Below are 23,212 nucleotides of genomic sequence, written 5' to 3' on the forward strand. Positions count from 1 at the left end.
TATGTATATACACTATATCATGGTGTAAAGGAACATTTTAGTATATTGAAAGCTGTGTGGCATATGCCTATAAAGACAGAGAGCTCATGAAAAGCTGATGTTTTGAGAGATATTCACAATATGTTATTTAAAATCAGTTGTATTTTGAGTTGAAGGGGATTTTAATTCAGATTGTGTAATAATAATCTGATCTCTGCTGTGCTTAATTTGCCTATTGTGAGTAAATTGGCTCCACCAGAGATAACTGAGCTGAAACTGCAGCAATCAGAGACAAAGGAGGAAAAACAAAAATCTCAATCAGTTCAACAAGTTAAAAATCTCTTCACTGTTACACCGAGAACATGCAGAGATGTGTTTTGTGATTAAATTCACTTTGTTTCATGTTGGATAAATTCTCTTTTTTGCTGTATGCCTTTTGCTTTTGGTTAGTAGAGAAAGTGGGTTTGTACTACACTACACCTGAATTTGTATGTTTGGTATCTCTCTTGTAAATGTTGTTTTGCTGAATGCATGCCAAGAAAATAAAATCAAAGATAAACATCTGAAGTTTGTTTTAGTCTGACCATAATTTTGTGTTTACATTAGAAAATATCTCTGCATCTGCTTTCTTCTGTGTAGTCCTTGTCAAAAAAAAGCCCTTAAATGAATTATAAATATGAAAAGATGTTGCCAACACTTTGAACACACATGCAGCCCAGTCAGCTCCCAACAGAGACGCAGACATTCTGTACAGTTCAGCCGTCATTTGTGGTGCTTTAGTCTTGTGACAGAAGCCCTGCGTAATCTTTTAAACCACTTTGTCATTAGTTCAGATTCTCTGGAAATGACGGGATTACAGCCTTGGCTTCTTAAATGCAGAATACACAGGATTTAAAGAAAATCCACTCATCACAACCCGTCCAACCTATGGAGATTTTATATATACTGATCCACAAGCTCTGGATGCAGTGGAGGATTTCCCAAACTCATGTGGTTGCTGTTTTTTTATTTGGGGAACTTCCTCAATCTTTAGAGGTAGATGGACATCTTCATGACCTGATCCTCATTAAAGTCAGCTCGGTAGAGAAATGTAGGTTCATTTAAAGTGGCAGTAGGCAGTATATGTTTTGGCATCATTGGGCTAAAAACCCATAATAACCTCTCAGCATATTGTAATTCAAGTTTTCTGAGAGAAAACTAGACTTCTGCACCTCCTCATGGCTCTGTTTCAGGCTTTTAAAAATCTAGCCCGTGACGGGAGACTTTGACCAATCACAGGTCATTTCATTGAGAGAGCGTTCCTATTGGCTGTGCTCCGGCTGGTGGGCGGTGCTTGGTATTCCCTGAAGAGATCTCAACATGGCTGCCGGGTCACAAACTTTATAATTTTACAGCTAAACCGTACACTACAAGATGATTCTGAAAACATTTGAGGTGAGAAATAGGAATTAACGTAACATAATATTGATTCATATTTGATCAGTGCTGTGTAGTTTGACCGTTTGGTCGGAGTTCGCGAGCATGTGACAGCCGGCTCTCGTAGACGGCAGCTGGACAGCAGACAGATCAGCTCTTACTGCTTGTTTTCCTCCGGTCCGTGAAACCATGCAGATGCCGTTAGGAGCACCGGAGGACACCGGAGGACACCGGATGGACACCGGAGGACACCGGATGGACACCGGAGGACACCGGAGGACACAGAGGCACATGTTTTTTTCCAGGTTACCTGTTTCATGTACTACTGTCAGGATATAGCGACCGTTTTATAACAATAACTCTTTTTTAATCATGTGCTCCAATCTCACCTACTTCAGCTTTAAGGTGATCACTGAGTCAAATCTCGTCTTTCTGTTTGTCACCACATCAATGTTCACCTCCAACAGGGAGACCAAAAAATGCACCATCAATCAAATCTGTACTCTCTGGTCCTGAACTTCCTCATATGGTTACTTCACTGAGAAGAATTAAAACTTTGAGTTAAAAAGTAGTGGTATAAAACTGGCCTAAAATGTCATTGTTATGTGTGTTTTTTAATACAGTAAATGATGTAAGCTTACTTTATATTGCAGGTCAAGCCTTTGATACACACAATAGGCTTATTTAAATATATATATATATATATATATATTACTAAAGGCATCTCTGATGAAATACTTATTAATGCAAACAAAAGTAGGTTTCCAGATGCACAGAAACTCAATCTGTACACAAATCACTGTTTGTTTTTTCCATTAAAAATTCTCTTATATCATAAGCTGTCAGTCAAATAAAGTCAATTTTATTTATATAAATCATTAATTTGCCTAAAGCGGGCTTTACAGACTTTAACTGGGCTAAGGAAAAAAATCATTAAAAAATTAACAAGAAAAAAAAGCAGTTTACCTGTAAATTAGATTATTTGATATTATTAGCTCACAGAGGTGGATTGTAATTTAGTAGGAAGTATATTTATTATTGTTATTATTTACTTATTTATTTATCTCACTTATTATTGTAAGTGTTGGTATTATTATTGTTATTGACATTATTATCATGACCATCATCATCATCATCATCATCATCATCATCATCATCTTTATTATTATTCATATTATTAATATATATGTGTATGTGTATATACTGTATTATATATATATTTTACTCATTTATTTTCTTTTTGTTTTGTTTTTGTTCCCCCTATGCTCTACACATAAAAGGAAGGATGTCTGTATGTGTTTAAGAGTAGATATATGTCTTATATGACCATCTAGCCTCATTCAATGCCAAACACACACCCATTATCCACATCACACACACGCACACACACACACACACACACACACACACACACATAAAAAAAAAACCCCACACAGACACATTCTTCAACCTGCTTTTATCCCCTTGTGTTGTTTTAGTTTAGTTTTTTAGTTTCAAAAATGTGTTGAGAGGATAAACTCAACCTCTACAATTCCCACTAAAGAAATAAAGCGTTTTTTTTTATTGATGCTGATACATTTATCTCAGTATCTTTAATGTGCAGAAAGAGAGAGTGTGCCACACAGCCCCGGTCTCCACTACGCATGAGTGCGTATAATGAGCGGACCTGGTCACTCAGTCAGCTGATGACTGATAATATACTCTTCACAATCTCTCTCCTCGATACTTGGATCTCGTCACACGAATGATCTTCTAGCCAATTAACGCACAATGTGGAGAAGCTCACACAGCTGCAGGAGGAAGAGTCTCAACTTGGTGGGAATGTGTCCTGCAGAGCAAAAACCTGGAGACATCATGCAGAGGCAACACGGTTCAGACCGTTTCCACTCTGGTTTATGATACCGAGATACTTGTTCCTGTGATGGGGAGAACCACATGGAGCTGCGGAGCCCTGATCCTGCTGGCCATCATCAGCTCATGTCGAGCAGTCACTCTGGAGTCCATCCACTGGAGCAGCTCCAACACCAAGTGAGTGAGTGAGTGAGTGAGTGCATGGAGCAGTTTACCAGAGAGGCTGCAACTTTCTGCTGCTGCTGCTTTGTAGTGTGTGACCTAATTGATCAAGTTAATCAGAGGAGATGCAATCATTTTACTGCAATGTGGCAGTTTTTTGTAATTAGTAACGTAATGCATTGGATTACAAAGAATGTAATCCAATCTGAATACGTTTCGACTAAATATTGCACCTCATACTAAAACAATGGACACATATTATTTTGTCTCTTTAGACATCTGAAAACATTTTCAATGCAAATAAACATCATTTTGCATATTTCAGCATTTACAGTTGGTTAAATCAAATAACCCAGTACTGGCACAAACTGCAGGTGGACAAATGTTATTTTGTCTCTTTAAGCATCTCAAAATATTTTCAATGCAAATAAACTGCATCTTGCATATTTCAGCATTTACAGATGGTTAAATAAAAATAACCCTTATAAAAACAGTACTGGCACAAACTACAGGTATCATATGTACACATGAGTTAATATAATTGGTTATCATGAATAAAGTTTCATAATTTAAAATTGCCATATTTTAAAGATGTAATCAAAAATGTAATCAAGTAATCCTTGACAATGTAACTATAATCTAAATGCACTTTTTTCAAATGTAATCTGGGATAATCTGGGTCTTTTTTTTTGTTGGTAATTTCATTACATAATCCCGATTGCATGTAATCTGTCACTACCCAACCCTGCACATGAGTGGCTGTAGATCTAAAACAATTAGTCAATTAATTACAGACAACTATGATAATCGATTAATTGTTTTAATCATTTATTAATTCATTCATTCTCTGGGGGCTTCGCAAATGTGAGGTTTTATATTATGTTGAATTAAATTGGGCTGCAACTAACTATTATTTTCATTATCCATTTATGTGCTGATCGTTTTCATGTTTCATGTTTTCATTCATGTTTCGATCTTTACAATATCAGAAAAGTGCAAGATGTTGTCTCCAAATTAATGATTTTGTTTGAAAAAAACACCCAATAACCCAAATATATTCAGTTTAATGTCAAATAAGACAAAGAAAAGCAAAAAATCCTCACAACCGAGAAGCTGAAATGAGAGGATTTTTTGGAATTTTGTCTTTAAAAATGACTCAAATGTATTAATCGATTATCAAAATAGTTGCAGATTAATTTTTTTGTCGATCAGCTAATTCAGTGGTTCCCAAATTTATTTGCGTCAAGGACCCCGAAACTGACACAAATTAGACCACAGACCCCCATTTGATAAGATTTTGTCTCCAATCTGATAGGATTTTGCTTTTAAATGTTTTATTACAGAAAGTGTATGAAACCCACGACCAAAATAGTCTTCTCCGTGGTATTTATGGATAGTGAAAATAAATGATTCCCCTTTTTGCTGGGGACCCCCTGGATCCCCCTCAGCGACCCCTTAGGGTCCCCGGACCCCACTTTGAAAACCACTGGATGAATCAACTAATCGTTTCAGCTTTGAAATGGAATATGTTTGGGTTTTGGTGTGTTCCTGAAACAAAATGATTAACGATGCCACCTTTGGGACTGTTTTTGAACTTGTGATGGTCATTTTTCACAATTTTCTTAATTAATCTGATAATGACGCGTTAGAGCATTCATATGCTACCGGTGAATCGTTTTACACACTTCATCTTGTAACCCTCTTATCTCGCACGCAGATTCAGTCCAGGTCAGGGTCAGGTCCTGTATCCTCAGATCGGGGACAAGATGGACATCGTGTGTCCTCGGGCGGACGCTTCCTCGGGGGAAAAGGAGGAGTTCTACCGAGTGTACCTGGTCTCCAGAGGGCAGATGGAGAGCTGCACCATCGACAAGACGGACACGCCGCTGCTGAACTGTGACAAGCCTCACCAGGATGTAAAGTTCACGTTCAAGTTCCAGGAGTTCAGCCCCAACCTCTGGGGCCTGGAGTTCCTCAAGGGGAGGGACTATTATATCACCTGTGAGTCACTGCGTGCGACCTCACAGCTCACGTTCAGCAAACACGTTCTCATCCTAACTCGTCATATACTGACGCTTTGTCAGACCCCTCGGCGTCACTTTACGGTCGCGGTAAACACGTGCTTAATGTTGTGAATTAGACAGAAACACTTGCTTATGATTAGACAACAAAACCACTTAGTTAGGTTTAGGACAAAACAACATGGTTGGGCTTAAAATTATAATGTTTTAATTGGGAAAATGTGACTGGACGTTGTGAACACGGGACACGAATGATCAGCTGATTGTAAATTGAAACTTAATGCACGGGACACGAACAGCGGCCTCCTGGATGAAAGCCTTGTGTCGGTGGACCCATCCACCTCCCCTCCCATCCACCCTGTTTGTCTCTTATGCTCTTTAAACTACGTCACCGCAGCACTTTCTCTGAGCGTTTACTGTTGCTGCTGATGGGTTTACATTGTAGTTAATGGAAAGCCCGGTGCGTCTCATACTGGGTGCCTTGTGCGGCGGTATCAAGCGCTGACGGCCGTGACAAAGCGTCAGTATTTACCGCCCTGGGAATGAGAACGGGCTGGTTCAGCTCAGACATGATATCAGAGTCCCCCGTGTATGTCTCAGTGCATGTGAGCACTTTAAAATCAGTAGAACAGAGACCCAAGCTGCTGGTTCCCACAGGTGGATTTGAATCAATGCTAGCAACTGTTTCTTTTTCCTCGTGGGAGACGAAGTAGCCATCATCCTCGGCTCCCTCTCCATTTGTCAGTTTGCGTGAGAATCAAAACAACGTGGCCTCGTTATTGGGCCGCTGACGGTTGAACCAGCATCTTAGTGGCAAGTGATGCATGAGATGGAGAGCAAGTCTGACCATGTAGCCTCATCCACATCGCCACGCTCTGACAGCACACTTCGCTCTGGCAGGCCAGTGTGATTCCAAGGGCTTACATGCCCCAAATCACACAAGGCTTTTACAGCATCAGGCAGATTTGATGGGAGCTTTCATGGCAACGTGGCTTGTAGACTGTGAGATGTTGTTATCTGACCTAAATGCTGCTAACAAGTCTGTGTGTGTGTATGTGTGAGTGTGAGTGTTGTGGGAGTGATGGGTTGAACTAGAGTTCTTGGTGTTTGTGTATGAATATATTTAGCAATCTCTATGTTAGTTAAAATAAAAACACATTTATTCACTTTGTTCACATATTTAGAGCTGGGACGAGTTCAACAAGAAAATGTATCTGCAACTATTTTCAAAATCAATTCATAGTTTAAGTCATTGGTATATGTGTTGCGTGTTCTCTGGTTCCAGTTTCTTAAATAGGAGGATTTGCTGCTTTGTTTGTCTTATGTGATAACAAAGCAAATATCTTTTTTGATTTTGGACTGTTGATCAAACAAAACAAGCAATATGAAGATGTCTCTTTGGACTCTGGGAACATGTGATGGCCATTTCTTTACTGTTTTCTAACAATTTATACAGTACACTAAACAATTAATGAATTATCATTTGGTGCAGCTGTAGTTGCACCACATTAGTTTAGTGGCGTTTTTACGCTTGTGATTTTATATATATATATATATATACTATATGTAACATCACAGTTTGTTGCCTGTGTGATGCAACATTCAGCAACTGGCTAAACCGTCTGCAAAGAAATCATAATGGAACTATGCATTTCTTAATAATCTTGTATTATGATGATTGCATGAAATAACAACATATTTGCCTCCTCTCTCTGCATGTCAGCCACCTCTGCAGGCGCTCTGCAGGGTCTGGATAATACTAATGGAGGGGTGTGTAGAACCAAATCCATGAAGCTGGTGCTGAGAGTCGGCCAAAGTAAGTACTTTGTGTTTGTGTGCCAGCATGTGTGCAATGAAGCTGGGCGTGTGAATGAAAGAGAAAGAGATATATCAAACAATGCTAAAGGGACAACAATTGTTTCAATCTGGTCGTTGTATGCAATAATATCATCTCCTCTCTGGAGTTATTAAGTGGTCAGATAATGTCGATCTTCTATTCATTCTCTTGAAGAGAGATTGCCGTCATGAATTATCACTAATTCAAACCGCTGGCAGCTTAAAGCCACCCGTATTATCCTGTATGCGATCATTCGGACTGTGGCAGTCAATAATCTTTTCCCCCTGTATTAACATCAAATAGCCAATGGTCCCTCTTTTATCGTTTTATGTTCTTATCACATACATGAAAATTTAATAAGGCAGATTCTGAACATATTCGCTGCCATTATTTTAAATGTCCTAAGGATAAATCACAACGTATCCCTTTAACTATCAATTCACTATTCATATATATACACAATTTGTAATTTTATTAGGCAAGTAACCTTATAATATATGAAGAAACAAGCATACACAGCTGTGTTTTGGTGCGTTATTGGGCTGCACAGAATCCGATAAATTAAACAGATGCTGTGTTTCTGTGTGTGTTGCTAAAAACCTTAAAAGCTAAATCTGTTTAAGCCCCAACATGTAATTTGTGACTTCATAAATGTGAAGTATTATTCATATAAATTATTCAAGAATTTGAGATGGAAAATAAGCATTTTGTGTTTCTCAACTGATCAGAACTGCAAATACAGGGCTGTTTTCCTGCTGTGTTTACAAACTGCTACTGATGTAAACAAACAGTTTAACAGCAGCAGAAAACATTAATAACTCAGAGTTAGTGTTAATCTCATGTTAATCCCTTCATATATTAAAATTCCTGTAGTTTCCAGTCTTGTGTTTAGATGTTTGGTTGTGTCACGGCCTTTTTGTTTGGATGTGCATTTATGGATTGTGCTTTTTAAAACTGAACATCTAATCATGTAGTTATTTTATACATTCATGCTAAATGTGGTGTCAGTAAAATTAAATTATTGATAAATAAATGAGAAAATTAAAGAGGACCTATCGTGCTAATTTTCAGGCTCATGCTTGTATTTTAGGTTTCTACCAGAACATGTTTACATCCTTTAATTTTCATGTAACTTTGCAGACCTTTTACATGCTCAAAAACACTATAGAACACACTAAACGTAAAGGGAAAAGGCACAAAAGCATAACAGATCCCCTTTAAATGAAATGAGTAAAAACAAATTAGGAGAAAGAAACTCCACTTAAAGGCCATAGTATGTTCATCTACTGCAGTTCTTCTCTTGGTTGTATTTGTTTGTGAAACACCTCTATGTGATTTACACACATTTGAAATTTATGAATCTATGGTGTTAAATTAATTCCTGCAGTTATTCTGTGATTTATGAAATGTTATTCCTGCCTCTTTCTCTGCAGGCCTCCGTACAGTATTTTAGTTCAAACTGCCATCTTACAATTTAATATTGCACTTCCATAAAGCTCAGGGATTGTGAGAGACTTAAAAAGCGGTGGTGTAAGAAATATTCAGATAGTATATACATAAGTAAAAGTATCAATAAAGTAACATAAAAATACTTCAAGTAAAAGTTCTGCATGAAATATACCACTTCAGTAAGAAGTATTATCAGTAAAATGTAAACCCAAAGTGACATTATTAGATCACTAATGCAGATGCATCAATGTGTAAGCAGCGTTTTACTGTTGTAGCTGGTTGAGGTGGAGCTAGTTTTAACTACTTTATATACATGAGGTTGTCCAGTGGTTCCCAATCTGGTCGGGCCTTTCAAGGTGTCACAAGATAAATCTGAGGTGTTGTGACATGATTAAGGAACGAGGAAAGGAAATTTGTTTTAATATTTTGGACATTGGATGGATATTTTGCTTTGATTTGACCTCTTTATTGCCTTGAACGGTTATTTAAATGAAACTATAGGAGAACTTTAGAGGGGAAATGTTTTTTTGGTGGAACTGCTAACAACTCAAAAGGTTGGAAACAGCTGGTTTAATCTTAAACAATGTGTTGTATTTTATAAGTTTATCATATTTTCTTGTAAAGTCTTAATGTAAAAAAAGTAATATTTAACCGCTATCAAATATAGGTAGTGGAGCAAAAAGTGATACCCTCTGAAATGTAGAGAAGAAGTATAAAATGAAAATACTCAACGTATAAGTAAAGTATAATACTCATAAGTTAAGTATACAAGTTTCTCAAGTGCTGTCATTTGATCTAATTACAGCTACATAGCTACAGAAAACATTATACACCTGTTAAATTGGTGGAGTGCCCCTTAACGTTTTTGATTCCCTATTTCCCCATATTCCTTTTGGAAAACCCCAAAGAAAGATTTGAATTTTCTGAATTCAGTTATGAATGTGTAGGTGGAGGAAGTGAAAGCATTAGTGATAGTTTTCCCAGTCAAGAAAGAAACGAAAGTCCCAGCTGTGACTCAGAACACAACTTGTTTGTGGTCTAATTAGGTTAGTGATGCATTCTAACTTGAATGTCGGCGCAAAAATAATGAGTTAAAGAAAAACCTGCTCTTGCACTGATTCTGACATCAAACACTGATGATTCAACAGACACAGTTACAATAGGAACATTTTGACATGACATAACCCCACCTACACACCACCATGCAGGGGAAATCAGGAGATGTGAAGTATGGTGAGTTATATGTTGTGATTTTATTTCAAACTGTCCTGTTTTATTTTCCAGGCTCTTCAGATCCACCTTCAACCCTCCAGGAGTCCCCCACCAGATTCCCACCCACACGACCAAAGTCCAAGTCCCAGGACCCCTCTCCGAAAGAAGAAGATCCCAAAAACAAAACTGGTATGAAAACAAAGCAAAAATATTGCCTGGAGAATATGTACAGGTGTAGCTACGTAGGTAAAGCTTTTCAACTAGGGCTGTCAAAGTTAACGCAAATTTGTTTTAACGCCACTCTTTTTTTTAACGCATTAATGCAACTTGCAATTTTTAGGTTGTAGCGGGCTCAATTTTAAAGCTAGAGTGACATATTAAACTACAAACCCTAAGGAATCCATTGGTACCAACCATGTCACACTAGCTTGTCAGGAAGAAGGTTAAATAACGCTCCAAACTTACAATACATTTTGGCGAGGAAAAACTGGCATGGTGATTTTCAGAGGAGTCCCTTGACCTCTGACCTCAAGATATGTGAATGAAAATGGGTTCTATGTACCCACGAGTCTCCCCTTTATAGACATGCCCACTTTATGATAATCACATGCAGTTTGGGGCAAGTAATAGTCAAGTCAGCACACTGACACACTGACAGCTGTTGTTGCCTGTTGGGCTGCAGTTTGCCGTGTTATGATTTGAGTATATTTTGTATGCTAAATGCAGTACCTCTGAGGGTTTCTGGACAATATTTGTCATTGTTTTGTGTCTTTAATTGATTTATAATAATAAATATATACATACATTTGCATAAAGCAGCATATTTGCCCACTCCCACGTTGATAAGAGTAATAAATACTTGACAAATCTCCCTTTGAACAGATAAAAATATGTACGATTAATTTATGATTAATCGCGATTAAATATTTTAATCAATTGACAGCCCTAGTTTAGACTATTGATCTTTACAATCTTTACAATTAAGGGACCATAATTATATCTTTGCATGTTTTAATGTGTTAACTAAAACATACTGTATCTTGTTAAAGGATAAGGCTGGCAATATTCTGTATTTAAAAAAAGGCTGATAATCTGCTAAAATAATGGGGCACTCAGTGGTGTAGTGGAAGGTATTCAGGGTATACTTCCCTCTTTTTCTGGTGGTTTACAGTGTACCTACCTATCAGCCAAAAATCCATTATACATAGGAGAGTATACCCACTTCCTCCTCGGTAACCTACCAATAGTACATCCACCTCATCAACGACCACTGGGGGCACTGTAGCCCAAACACAAGTAAATAGTGTGTTTGTTGAGGACTATTATCAGCCATGAGGCAAGACATTATAAGTTGTTTCGACTCAAAACTACAGTGCCCATATTCATTGTAATGAGGAAACATGTCACCCAATGCAACAGTGTGGACCATTAATGTGTTTTAATAGTTTCTGGACAACAGTGGAGCTCTATGGCAAAAAGGATATCACAAGACTTATTCTAATGATGAACTTTACTGATTACGTTTTTTGTATTTTTAATTTCCCCTTCACTGGAGGGCAGGAATAATACATCAGACAATCTTTTAAAGTATACTTTGGAAAGTGATTTAAAGTCTGTAATTACACAGTCTGTAATTTTACAGACGGATTTATTTGAATTTCAGCTCACAAATGTTATAGATTTGATGCAGAAAGGGAAATATGTTCACTTATCTGACATCTAAGGCATCTGTATGAATCTGCATACGGAAAAAATGTGAAAAGAATGAAAAAATGAATATAAATTGTACCCATGCTGATATACTTAATACATATGTATACTGTGCCAAATCCATATTGATCCTGAGCAGGTTTTATGTAGTGTGGAAAAACATTACTAAATAAAGTACACTCAAACTAGACACCATACAGACTAAATATGTATGTTTCAGGGCTGTCAAAGTTAACACCTTATTATTAAATTTGTTTTAACGCCACTAATTTATTTAACGTATTAACACAACTTGTGTTTTTTAGGTTGTAGCGGGCTCAGTTGTAAAGCTAGAGTGAAGATGGCATCATATGAAACTAGAAAAACCTAAGGAATCCATTGGTACCAACCATGTCATACTAGCTTGTGGCAAAGGAGGTTAAATAATTCTCCAAACTTACGCTACATTTTGGCAAGGATAAACTGGCATGGCCATTTTCAAAGGGGTCCCTTGACCTCTGACCTCAAGATATGTGAATGAAAATGGGTTCTCTGGGTACCCATGAGTTTCCCCTTTACAGACATACCCACTTTAGGATTTTTTATGCTAAATGCAGTACCTGTGAGGGTTTCTGGACAATACTTGTCATTGTTTTGTGTTGTTAACTGCTTTCCAATAATAAATATATACATACATTTGCATAAAGCAGCACATTTCCCCACTCCCATGTTGATAAGAATATTAAATACTTGACAAATCTCCCTTTAAGGTACATTTTGAACAGATAAAAAAAATTGCGATTCATTTGCGATTGATCGTGATTAACTAGAAACAATCAAGTGATTAATCACAATAAATATTTTAATCGATTGACAGCCCTAGTTTTTTTAAGTGAGCTGTTGATGGACTGTATTCTTCCCCAATGCAATTCACAAAGGAAATGAAGCAGCAGCTATTGTGGGAACAATATTATGATGTGTATTTGTGAAGTTTAATTGGCTTTCCAAAGTTGAGGTTTGATTAAAAACCAACATCACAGATATTGTATGATTTCTTGTTAGTATAAAATGGTAGGCCTATGTATGTTGATTTTACAGTTTCCATATTCCATGACTCATTGGTCCATTCAGAGAAAGGTCAACAGGCTGTTTACCAGTGAGTCACTAAAGATTACAGCATATGTCTGGAGGTTTTTCATGTGAAGACTGATCAGGCTGCACAATCTGAGAGAAATTGTTTTTAAATCTCTGTGTCGTGTGCTCTAGTTCACTCTGTCATCTCAGTTCCTCCTCATGTCCTTCTTTCTGTCTCTCCTCTGTTTCTCATGACAGACTCGGGCTCAGGAACAGGACAAACAAACCCCAGTGATGGCGGTGGCTCTGAGTCAGGACTGTTCATGTGGGTTGTCTCCGGCGGTGTGATCCTCGTTCTGGTCATCATAATTCTGCTGGTCGTGCTGTGGAGGAATCGTCACTGTCACCGTCACCCTCGCTGTGTCCCAGATAGCCAGCAGTCTGCCTCCGTGTCCCTCAACACTTTGGCCGTGGCGAAGCGGGACAGCATCGGCAGCGACTACAACGGCTCGGACCGCAGCGACGTTGTCTTTCCTATGCAGGCTCCTGACAGCATCCTCTGTCGTCATTATGAGCGTGTGAGCGGCGAATACGGGCCCCCCGTGTACATAGTTCAGGAGATAACGCCCCAGACTCCCACCAACCTTTACTACAAAGTCTAGTGTTTGCTGCTCTGCAGTCTAAACTGTCTGGGACACACAGCACTTCCTTTACTTTAGTTTTAAAATTTGTGGTGGGTGTGAAGAAAGGTCACATCTGACAGTACATCTAACAGCTGTGCTGCACTGATCATATCACCACACCATTTGTTTTCTTGATATAGTACAGAGAGACAATCATAGAGGAACTCGTGTTATAACACATCATTGTGTTCAGTTTGTTTGGAAGCGTGCAGCGAATGCCAGTGGCGGGATGTAACTATGAGTACATTTAACCTACTGTAGGCCTACTTGAGTACAATTTTGAGGTATCTGTACTTTACTTAAGTATTTCTATTTCATGACACTTTATACGTCCACTCCGCTACATTGCAGCGGGGAATATTGTGCTTTTTACTCCACTACGTTTATATGGCAGCCATTATTAGTAGTTACTTTGCAGAATAAGATTTTGCACAAAACATATGAGTTTATAAAATATGTTGCATTTTTATTGATTAAACTACCCAGCAGTATGTAAAGTACTTAAAATTAGCTCCACCTCAACCAACTAGTAAAATTATCAGTAATATTAATCCAATAATATAATATAAAATAGTATAACACTCAGAGGGGCTCTTTTTCTGAGTACTTTTACTTTTGAAAACTTTAAGTAAATTTTGCTAATAATACTTTCATACAAAATGTATTGAAGAACTTTAAAAATATGATACATTTTAAAATGAATCTACCCAATAGTATATCAAATTTAAGTGAACAATTAGTCGATTATTAAGTTAGTTTTAGTTTGTTCTAAAAAAATTCATCATCCACTGGTTTGATAACTAATTAATTGTTGAAATCCTTTTTCATGCAGAAATGTCAAACATTTGACAGTTTCAGCTTCTCAAATGTGACAATGTGCTGCTTTTCTTTGTCTTAAATGTCAGTAAACTGAATCATTTAGATGGACAAAATGAGACATTTGAAGACGTCACTAACAACTCTGGGTAATTGTGATGCATTTCTCACTGTTTTCTTACATTTTGCAAACCAAACAATCAATTAATTGATCAAGAAAATAACCAGCAGATCAATTAGTTGCAGCCCTACATAGTTAAAAAGCAGCTCCACCTCAAGTGTATCTGTATTAATGAGTGTATTTAGTATTAGATCTACTAGATACACCATGTTTTCTCTGCATTAACTTACTTTTTACTCTTGATACTTAAAGTAAATTTAACTTCTACTTAAGTAGCATTTTGAATGCAGAACGTTTACTTACAGTATAATGGAGTATGTTTAAGTGAAGGATCTGAATACTTTCTCCACCACAGGAAAATGCCAATTTCTTTATGTTTTTATTTATTTATTTAAGTATTTATTATTTCTCACTGCCACTGCACATGGCAGATTCATTTGTACAGTAAATGTGTGTTTTATTTAATTTATTGATAAATCTAAAAAAGAAGATTGATAGTGAACTCCAACACACTAAATGTGAGAGCACTTAAATAGGATTTTTTCCACAACTGAGTTGTGGAAACCAGTGGTTCTCAACCTTTTTCGTGTCAAGGACCCCTAAATAGGTCGACGTTATGTCACGGACCACCCGTTTGATAAGATTTCACTTCAGATACCTGCATCTGAAAAGGTTTTGGTTGTTAGATATGCTTAATTCTACAGTTGAAGAGATAACCGTGGAGGAAGTGAAACCACAATGGTCACTTTTATGACTCTTACTCAAATTTGGTTCACTTCTATAGTGAATTAAATATTGAAAGTAAACTATTCACCATTTTCTGGGGACCCCTGGGGCTCCCCGGACCGCTGGTTGAGAACCACTGTTGTAAACGGATGTTTAGTGAAATGGATCTTCCTGTTCCAGGCTGCTTTAATTTATACAATATTGTATCACCTTCTGTAAACATCATTCTTTTTTAGACAGTGTTAAAACCACGGGGCCATGCTTAAGAACATGTAATTACTCAACATTGGAAATGTTTTTGTTTCTTGTCAAAGGTGTGAAAGTTAAAAAAAAAACTGGACAACAACTTCTCATTAGTCTCTTCTTCTATGTCTGCTTTCCAAAACCAGCAAGTCAAAGTGATGGAGACTTACAGGCAGAAAATGAATTTAAGATAATGGAGAAGTGAAAGTTTGAATCAGAGTGATGCTGATAAATCACAGCGTTCCTTTTGGTTACAGAATGACTGCTTAGTCATCGTGTGTGATGACTTCAAGCGACTGCGGCAGCACTATTTGCATACAGTTAGTGTTAAAACCAACATGGTTCCATTCAGTAATTATAACCACTGAACTATATTTAAAGGACGTTTTACATATATTTGCATTATGTGTTTTAGCTGTGGTCGATGAGAAACTTTAAACTCAAACATTTTTTTTGAATGATTTAGGGTGGGTAGACGCTGCTCAGAGGAGCATGTCTCGTCATTACTTAATGGTGCTCATGGGATAGTGACTGTCATTCTGCAGTGAGTAGCACCATGATGAGCTTTTCTCCATGTCTTATTAGGTTGAACGGACAAAAAAAGGACACAAAAGGTCTATGCATGAATATCTCTGATTGGTTCTTCTCCAAACCCCTCACTCATGAAGATGTTTAACAGCTGCAGTGTCATCTTTGCAGTTCAACACATGTGTGCCTGTCTGCCTGCAAGCTATATCTGTAAAGGTAATGAAAATCCTTATATATATATATAGAAACACTCAGCATTTAATTGTCTCACAGTATATCTCCTGTGGCTCCGTGCACCGCATCCATGGGTGAACATGTTTCATGCTCCTTCAGCCACATCATGCCGCACATTTTCAACCTGTCAGCTTCCATGAGCTTCCTCTCCACCAGGGACACTGTTGACTCTGAAAGCCAGATGGAGGATCTTCAGGACATGTGCTCTCTAGACAAGGAAACTGCTCAGCTAAAATTAAACCGGTTCTACACATAAAACAAAAGTAAATTAGCTCTCTCTTTTTTTGCCGGAGAAGACTGAAGTGAACTCTGGTTATATTTCCACATCGCACTACTTTTCTTTTTGGCCTGTAGCCCAATATAAAAACTTATAATAAAGTGCTGCAGATGACAGGCGTGGATGGCCTCATTTTTAACCTGCAGCTAAATGCAATTTCCCCTCAGGCAAGGCGTGTATTTAAAATATCTGAGGGATGAATTAGGAAATGTGTCAGGGATAACTAATTTACTTACTTTAATAGACCAATGTGTCTCAGCCAATTTAAACCAGTTTGGATATTTTCATTGAGGAAACACGTACCATCCGGACTATACACAATGAGATATGATAAACCACACTGAAATTCAAATTGTGATCACATGTGCACCTCTACATGGCTCTATAGTGTCATGCTACATTGTGAAAAAACAACATAACACAAATGAGCTTCTGACTCTGAGCGTGTTCGTTGTCTGTGTACATGTGTGTGTGTGTCTTCCCATCCCCTCGCTTGAAGTGATCCTTGCTCTTGTGAGATGTTTTTGTCCCATGCGAAGCTTCACAGCTGAATGGGCCATGGTCGGGCGAGGTGAGTTCAGTTGACCTCAGGGTCACGCGGAGACAATGGTGGCCGGGCTTCTTTAGGAAGAACAAAACAGAGACCCCCAGGCTCATGGCCCCTGTCGAGGGAGGGGCTTGGATGTGGTAGGCCATTTTGGAAGAAAGGGGCAGAAGTGGTGCTACATCAGATGGGATGTTTTGGATCTCAAGTACAGGCTTCTATATCACAAGTGCTACCAGCTTGGTGTTTTAAGTTGCCCATTTTTACTTGGGAAGTCATTTCTCTGCTCAGTTTTATAGTGCAGAAATAAAATGATTTCATGCCTGCATGTGTTGCATATATGTCCATATGTGTGACTGCTTTTCCTTTATCTTTATACCAAATAATATAATACGAGTCCTAAAATGCTTCTACAACTGATACCGAGATAAATCTTTAACTACCATTTGTGCACAGAGCTTTAAGAGGAGGGGGGAGGTCTAACAAGGAGAGCTGTAAGCTTTTATCTGACCCCATGGGACGATGTGAAGTCTACAACCTCCCTGCGTCCACCCACCCCCCACCTCACTTCCATATGCAGAGGAACTAGCCCACACCACTGGCTTTGTGTGGGGGGTTGGAGGGTCATGACTGAACGCTCCCACTCCCACCGTGTGCCCAGAGATGTGGGAGAAGAAGAAAAGATATCAGGGTGAAAAAGTTTTATATTTTGTTGGTCAGTTGGAGGAGTGAGCATTGACGCTTGAATCAAACACACCTTTTTGTTAAAGTGGACTTCAACCATCTCTGTCTGAGGACAACCAAGTGTAATTTACAGCAACATCAGCATGCAGAAAAGAGAGATTTCACAGTTCAACAATGAAACATGTTATCGATCAGCAGCTGGGAACACACGCTTCCATCTCCTCTCTGAAACTCAGTGGGTTGCATAAAGGTGATTATTTTTAAAACAACAGAAACTCCAGAGATGGGGAAGTTGGGGTTAGTGCTTCCTCTTACAGTTGAAGACAATCGTGTCTGTACAGTGTTTAGTTGGCTAGTTCCCTCTGCTGGCCAGCTATCATACTGTATCACACTCATACAGTATGTTTGTGACGATTCACAGGATACAACACGTGATAAAGACACTGAAGGTCAGCAGCAGATTGAATACTCCTCAAATGTTTCAGCACATCTGCATTGGAGTAACTCACATCTGTGCAGCTTCTCAACTCCACATCACTAAAAACAATGAGTTGTTGTCATTCTGATGCTTTGTATTAAAAGATAAAAACCCCTTACTGCATTTCATCAGCCCCCCGTTATACTCTTAACTACTCGAGGGTTGTTTTAATGGAGGGGGAAGGTGGTCATGAATGTGGAAGGGATCATCCCTTGTTTCTTTGTTATTAAACTCAAATGAAATGGACCAGGGTGTTCTTGAAAAGCACTCGTGTTATCATTTATTTAACTGTATTTACATTTTGTGTTGAGAACAAAACATCATTGAAAAGATTACTTGTTCTTAAAGCTGCAGGGGACGCAGTAGCTTTCAGTGGTGGAAGAAGTACTCAGAACCTTAACTCAAATGAAAATAACAAACAATGTAAACATGAAAATGTTGGATAGATTTACTGCTTTGGGCTTCGAACAATTATTTACACTGAACCATGTAAGAAGTTTAGATGAAAATGTGTCTTTAACTGCTAATGACAACTGAAATATGACAAGGTAAAGGATTTTGTATTGCATATTGCAAGTTTATCATCTTTTTCAAAGTCTTCATTTGAAAAGTAAGAGCTGTCAGATAAATGTAGTGCAATAAAAAGAATACTTCCCTTTGAAATGTAGTAGAAAATAGAGGTTTAAAGTAGCGTAAAGTGGAAATACTCAATTAAAACACAAGTAGGCCTACCTCAACATTGAACTTAAGTATACTACTTGAGTAAATCTTCTTCTTCCACAGTAGTTTATACCATATCCGACTGAATATGATGCACAAATAAAGGGGATTGGATGTGCCATTTCAGTTATGACATTTAAGTTTAAAGATATTGATCTAAACTATGTTAACTGGTAAAACAAAACACAGATGTTTTGGGTGCTGATTTCCAATATATATATCTATATATCTATCTATATATTTAGATAGATATATTTAAAAATAACTACATTTTCACAAGGTATTTCAATTTCTGTAAATGCAGAAAAGTCAATTTTTGAGTGCAGCAAACATCTGGAACATGAAGCAATCGGAGGCTCGTATTGATCTATAATTTGTATCTGACAGGTAAAGTATTTTAACAATTCTTTAATTTAAAACATTCAAACATTATCTGTTAAAGTGCTCTGAGAGATTTGACTTTTAACTAAAAGCAGAAACATTGTTGAGTCTGGGCCCTACATCCTGTCTGAAGGCCCGAGGTTGTTGTATCTGTTGTGGTTTGATTGTTTTTGCTTTTTGTGACGTCTCCACAACATCCAGATGAAGAAAGCAAGAACAACCAGAACATTATGAACTTGATGTGGGCATGAAATGTTACACATAGTTTGGTTTATTTCAGAGGGATGATCATGATTGTAAAGAATCCTAATAAGTTTTAATAACTATATGATTTTTCACACTGCACAAACCAAATGTCTGTGCTTTAATCATTTGGATTATTGTAAGAGAAGTACTGGTGTATTTAGCCTTGAACTACTTTGAAGGCAAAATGCAAAAATATTACTAACAGACTAAAGTTAAAAAGTGTTTTACTAACTTAAAACAATTGTTTTAAAACTTCTTTATCCGTTTCATTTTTATATTTCACTTATTTCGTCCTCAGATTATTATTATTGTCATTATTTCAGTTACAATTGTTGTTTTGAATCAGTTGTTGGAAGCTAATTTCGTTAAAACCGAATCAACATTTTGTGGTGTCATTTCTGTTGAAGTGTTCTCACAACTAATGAAGTAAATTTAACCTTTTCAAAAAACAGATAATTTAGATTCCGACCCCAAACTAATTGTTGTCTCACTAAAAATCACTTGGAAATAATAATAGAAAACTTTTTAAAATCTTGAGTTATCTGATATCACTGTTATAATAATGTTTCTTTGAGCATTTAGGTAAAATGTTTATTTTCCCAGAAAAAAACAAATAAAAAACACTTTTAATGGACTTAAATCCTACCATTCACAACCCACAGACTGGGGGTTTATTATGGGTGCTTAATGAATTTACTGATTTCTTTTTTTTATAAATGATTAATTATATTAGTTTATGAATTACACATACTTCATGTCTTCTAGATAGATAGATAGATAGTAACTTTATTGATCCCGAAGGAAATTCAAGTTTCCAGCATCACAGTTCCATAGTGCAAAACATGTTAGTAAAAAGGCAGTAAAAAAGTTAGTAGTACAAAGTACAAAGTACAAAACAATATACCAGATACAAATACAAGGAGATGAAGAAAACTGTTAAAACTGAATATAGTGCAGAGTTACAGCTGTGATACACGACTATTAAAAAAGTGAATATAGTGCAGAGCAAACTCTAAATATAGGCTACAAGAGTATACAAGTGAACTGACCAATTGTTTTGTCATTGTATCTTTAAAGGTGGACTGAATTTACAAATAACAACAATATGTAAAACTTGTTTTATTTCAGAATGATAAGATAAAAGAAACATAAATTAAACTAATTCATAAATATGAGCTACAGGGTCTAATAGTCTAAGACCAAGAAAGAGGATCACATCAGTCCAGTTCTGAGGTCTCTACACTGGCTCCCTGTCTCTCAGAGAATTGATTTCAAAATACTGCTGCTGGTTTAGGGCCAAAATACATGTCTGATCTTCTGCTATGTTATGAACCATCCAGACCTCTCAGGTCATCTGGATCAGGTCTGCTTACTGTCCCCAGAGTCACAACTAAACATGCAGAAGCAGCGTTCAGTTTTTATGCACCAAATATCTGGAACAAGCTCCCAGAAAACTGCAGGACCAACTCCAACTCTGAGTTCATTTAAATCAAAGCTTAAAACTTTCATGTTTGCTGCTGCCTATTATTAAACCAGATAATGATCTTATACTGCGCTATAACTTTTACTCTTGTATGTTATACTCTATTTTAGCTTCTATCCTAGCTTTTATTTCTAGCTTGTTTTTATTTTCTAATCTTTAATGTTTTTTTTATGTTTTTATAACTGTTTTAATTATGTCTTAATGTTCTTTTTCACTTTGTCGCATTGTTCTTGAATGTTTATGTAAAGCACTTTGAATTGCCCTGTTGCTGAAATGTGCTATACAAATAAAGCTGCCTTGCCTTGCCTTGCCTATACCTGTGAAAACAACACACTTTTTTAAATTTTAATGGATCAGCAACAGGTTGACCAATTGTTTTGTCATTGTATCTTTAATGTATCTTTCGACAAAAGTTAAACTAATTCATAAATATGAGCTACAGGTCTATAAACGTGTGAAAACAACACACTGTGTGGGCTGATTTTAATGGATCAGCAACAGGTTAATTAGTCGTTTTATTTTTAATTAAAACAAACATACAGGGCTCTTAAAAGTATAACATGTGGTCAATATATATAGATTAGTTTTACTAAAAATTCAAGTTCCAGCATCACAGTTCCATAGTGCAAAACATGTTGGTAAAAAGGCAGTAAACAAGTTAGTAGTGCAAAGTACAAAGTACAAAAAAATATACCAGATATAAAAATATAAGGAGATGAAGAAAACTGTTAAAACTGAATATATGTAATAATATGTAAAACCTGTTTTATTTCAGAATAATAATTAGAAACATCAATCCAAAAACATCCATTTTCTTTTCGACAAAAATTAAACTAATTCATAAATATGAGCTACAGGCCTATAATGTGGGCTGATTTTAATGGATCAGCAACAGGTTAATTAGTCGTTTTATTTTTAATTAAACAAACATACAAGGCTCTTAAAAGTATAACATGTGGTCAATATATAGATTAATTTTACTATTCTGTGCTTACATTTGCATTAAAAACTAAAACAATCGGATTAGGCTATTTATATATATTCATTATAATGCAAAACTTTAATGGACATAAAACTGTATGACTAAGCAGGCTATGCATGCACACATAATATATATATATATATATATATATATTCATTATAATGCAAAACTGCAATGGACATTAAACTGTATGACTAAGCAGGTTATGCATGCACACATAATATATATATATTTTCATTATAATGCAAAACTTTAATGGACATAAAACTGTATGAATAAGCAGGCTATGCATGCACACATAATATATATCTATATAGATATATATATATCTATATATAGATATATATATTCATTATAATGCAAAACTTTAATGGAGATAAAACTGTATGACTAATCAGGCTATGCATGCACACATAATATATATATATATTTCTATTAAAGCATGTATAAAGCCCAATATATAGATTAGTTTAACTATTCTGCACTTATATTTTCATTAAAACTAAAAACCATGGAATTAGTGCTATTTATATAATTTCATTATAATGCAAAACTTGAATGGACATAAAACTGTATGACTAAGCAGGCTATATATATATAATATATATAATATTATATATTTCTTTCTATTAAAGGCTGTCTAAAGCAGCAGTGATCCCTCTCTCCTTCCCTGGTGGAGGTGGAGCAGTGTGTCTGTGTGTCAGTGGTCGGAAGTGCCGTGGTGTAGTGTATGTATGCTAATAGAGAGTTGGGGGTTGTATCTAGATATTTACGTTCAGTGTTCAGTGGGAGCCGCCCTTCATTCACCCACATGTTACCAACTGCTCGCCTTCGCGCCACTTTCCTAACCCCGCTATCATTGTTAACCAGCCTTTATCCCGGCTATAAATTCACCCGCGATCCGCTCCGGTTTCACTCTACGTTTTCGTTTTCATCCGCAGGTAGAAAAGTTTCGGAATAGTTGCGTATTTATCTCTCTTTTTGTCGGTAAAGAGCTTCTCTCCAACACACACAGAGGAGCCGAAGAGAGGCAGCGAAGATGGAGGATGTCGGCTGGTGAGTGTCTACCAGAGCGCATGTTTATCCGCAAGGAAGTCGCCTTTTGGGGTCTGTTTTTACCTCTATTTCTGCTTAATTTAAACCTCAAAACGACGTGTTTTACTTGTGTTTTACTGTGTGTTAATAATCACGCTATTAGGTATATGTAAACATTAAAACATAGCTGATATAGTGGTGAAAACAGAGAGTACACGGTGAGGAGGCGCATGGCAGCCCACCTCTCTCTCTGCTCCTCCATCGAGGGGGAGATTTGAAAAGCTGGTTCTCTTTAAACAACTACTTCAAAACACCCCGATAACAACAACCGAGTTATTATA

At 36.9% G+C, this 23,212-nt stretch overlaps 1 protein-coding gene across 1 annotated transcript; it reads left to right on the top strand.

Annotated features, from left to right (window-relative positions):
- The first annotated feature begins 2,571 nt into the window (after nt 1-2,571).
- On the top strand, nt 2,572-13,537 carry LOC141755795 (ephrin-B2a-like). Its single transcript, XM_074615028.1, has 5 exons — nt 2,572-3,423; nt 5,126-5,409; nt 7,153-7,245; nt 10,000-10,116; nt 12,949-13,537. Exons 1-5 carry the CDS (start codon nt 3,317-3,319, stop codon nt 13,350-13,352), a joined length of 1,005 nt encoding a protein of 334 aa, XP_074471129.1. The 5' UTR covers nt 2,572-3,316; the 3' UTR covers nt 13,353-13,537.
- The last annotated feature ends 9,675 nt before the right edge of the window (nt 13,538-23,212 follow it).

The sequence above is a fragment of the Sebastes fasciatus genome, chromosome 2, assembly GCF_043250625.1.
Source record: "Sebastes fasciatus isolate fSebFas1 chromosome 2, fSebFas1.pri, whole genome shotgun sequence".
Lineage (NCBI taxonomy): Eukaryota > Metazoa > Chordata > Actinopteri > Perciformes > Sebastidae > Sebastes > Sebastes fasciatus.

Coding starts and splice junctions, on each gene's coding strand:
- LOC141755795 (XM_074615028.1), top strand. CDS start 3,317: ATGGGGAGAACCACATGGAGCTGCGGAGCCCTGATCCTGCTGGCCATC. Junction 3,424..5,125: donor TGGAGCAGCTCCAACACCAA/GTGAGTGAGTGA, acceptor TCTCGCACGCAG/ATTCAGTCCAGGTCAGGGTC. Junction 7,246..9,999: donor GGTGCTGAGAGTCGGCCAAA/GTAAGTACTTTG, acceptor TTTATTTTCCAG/GCTCTTCAGATCCACCTTCA.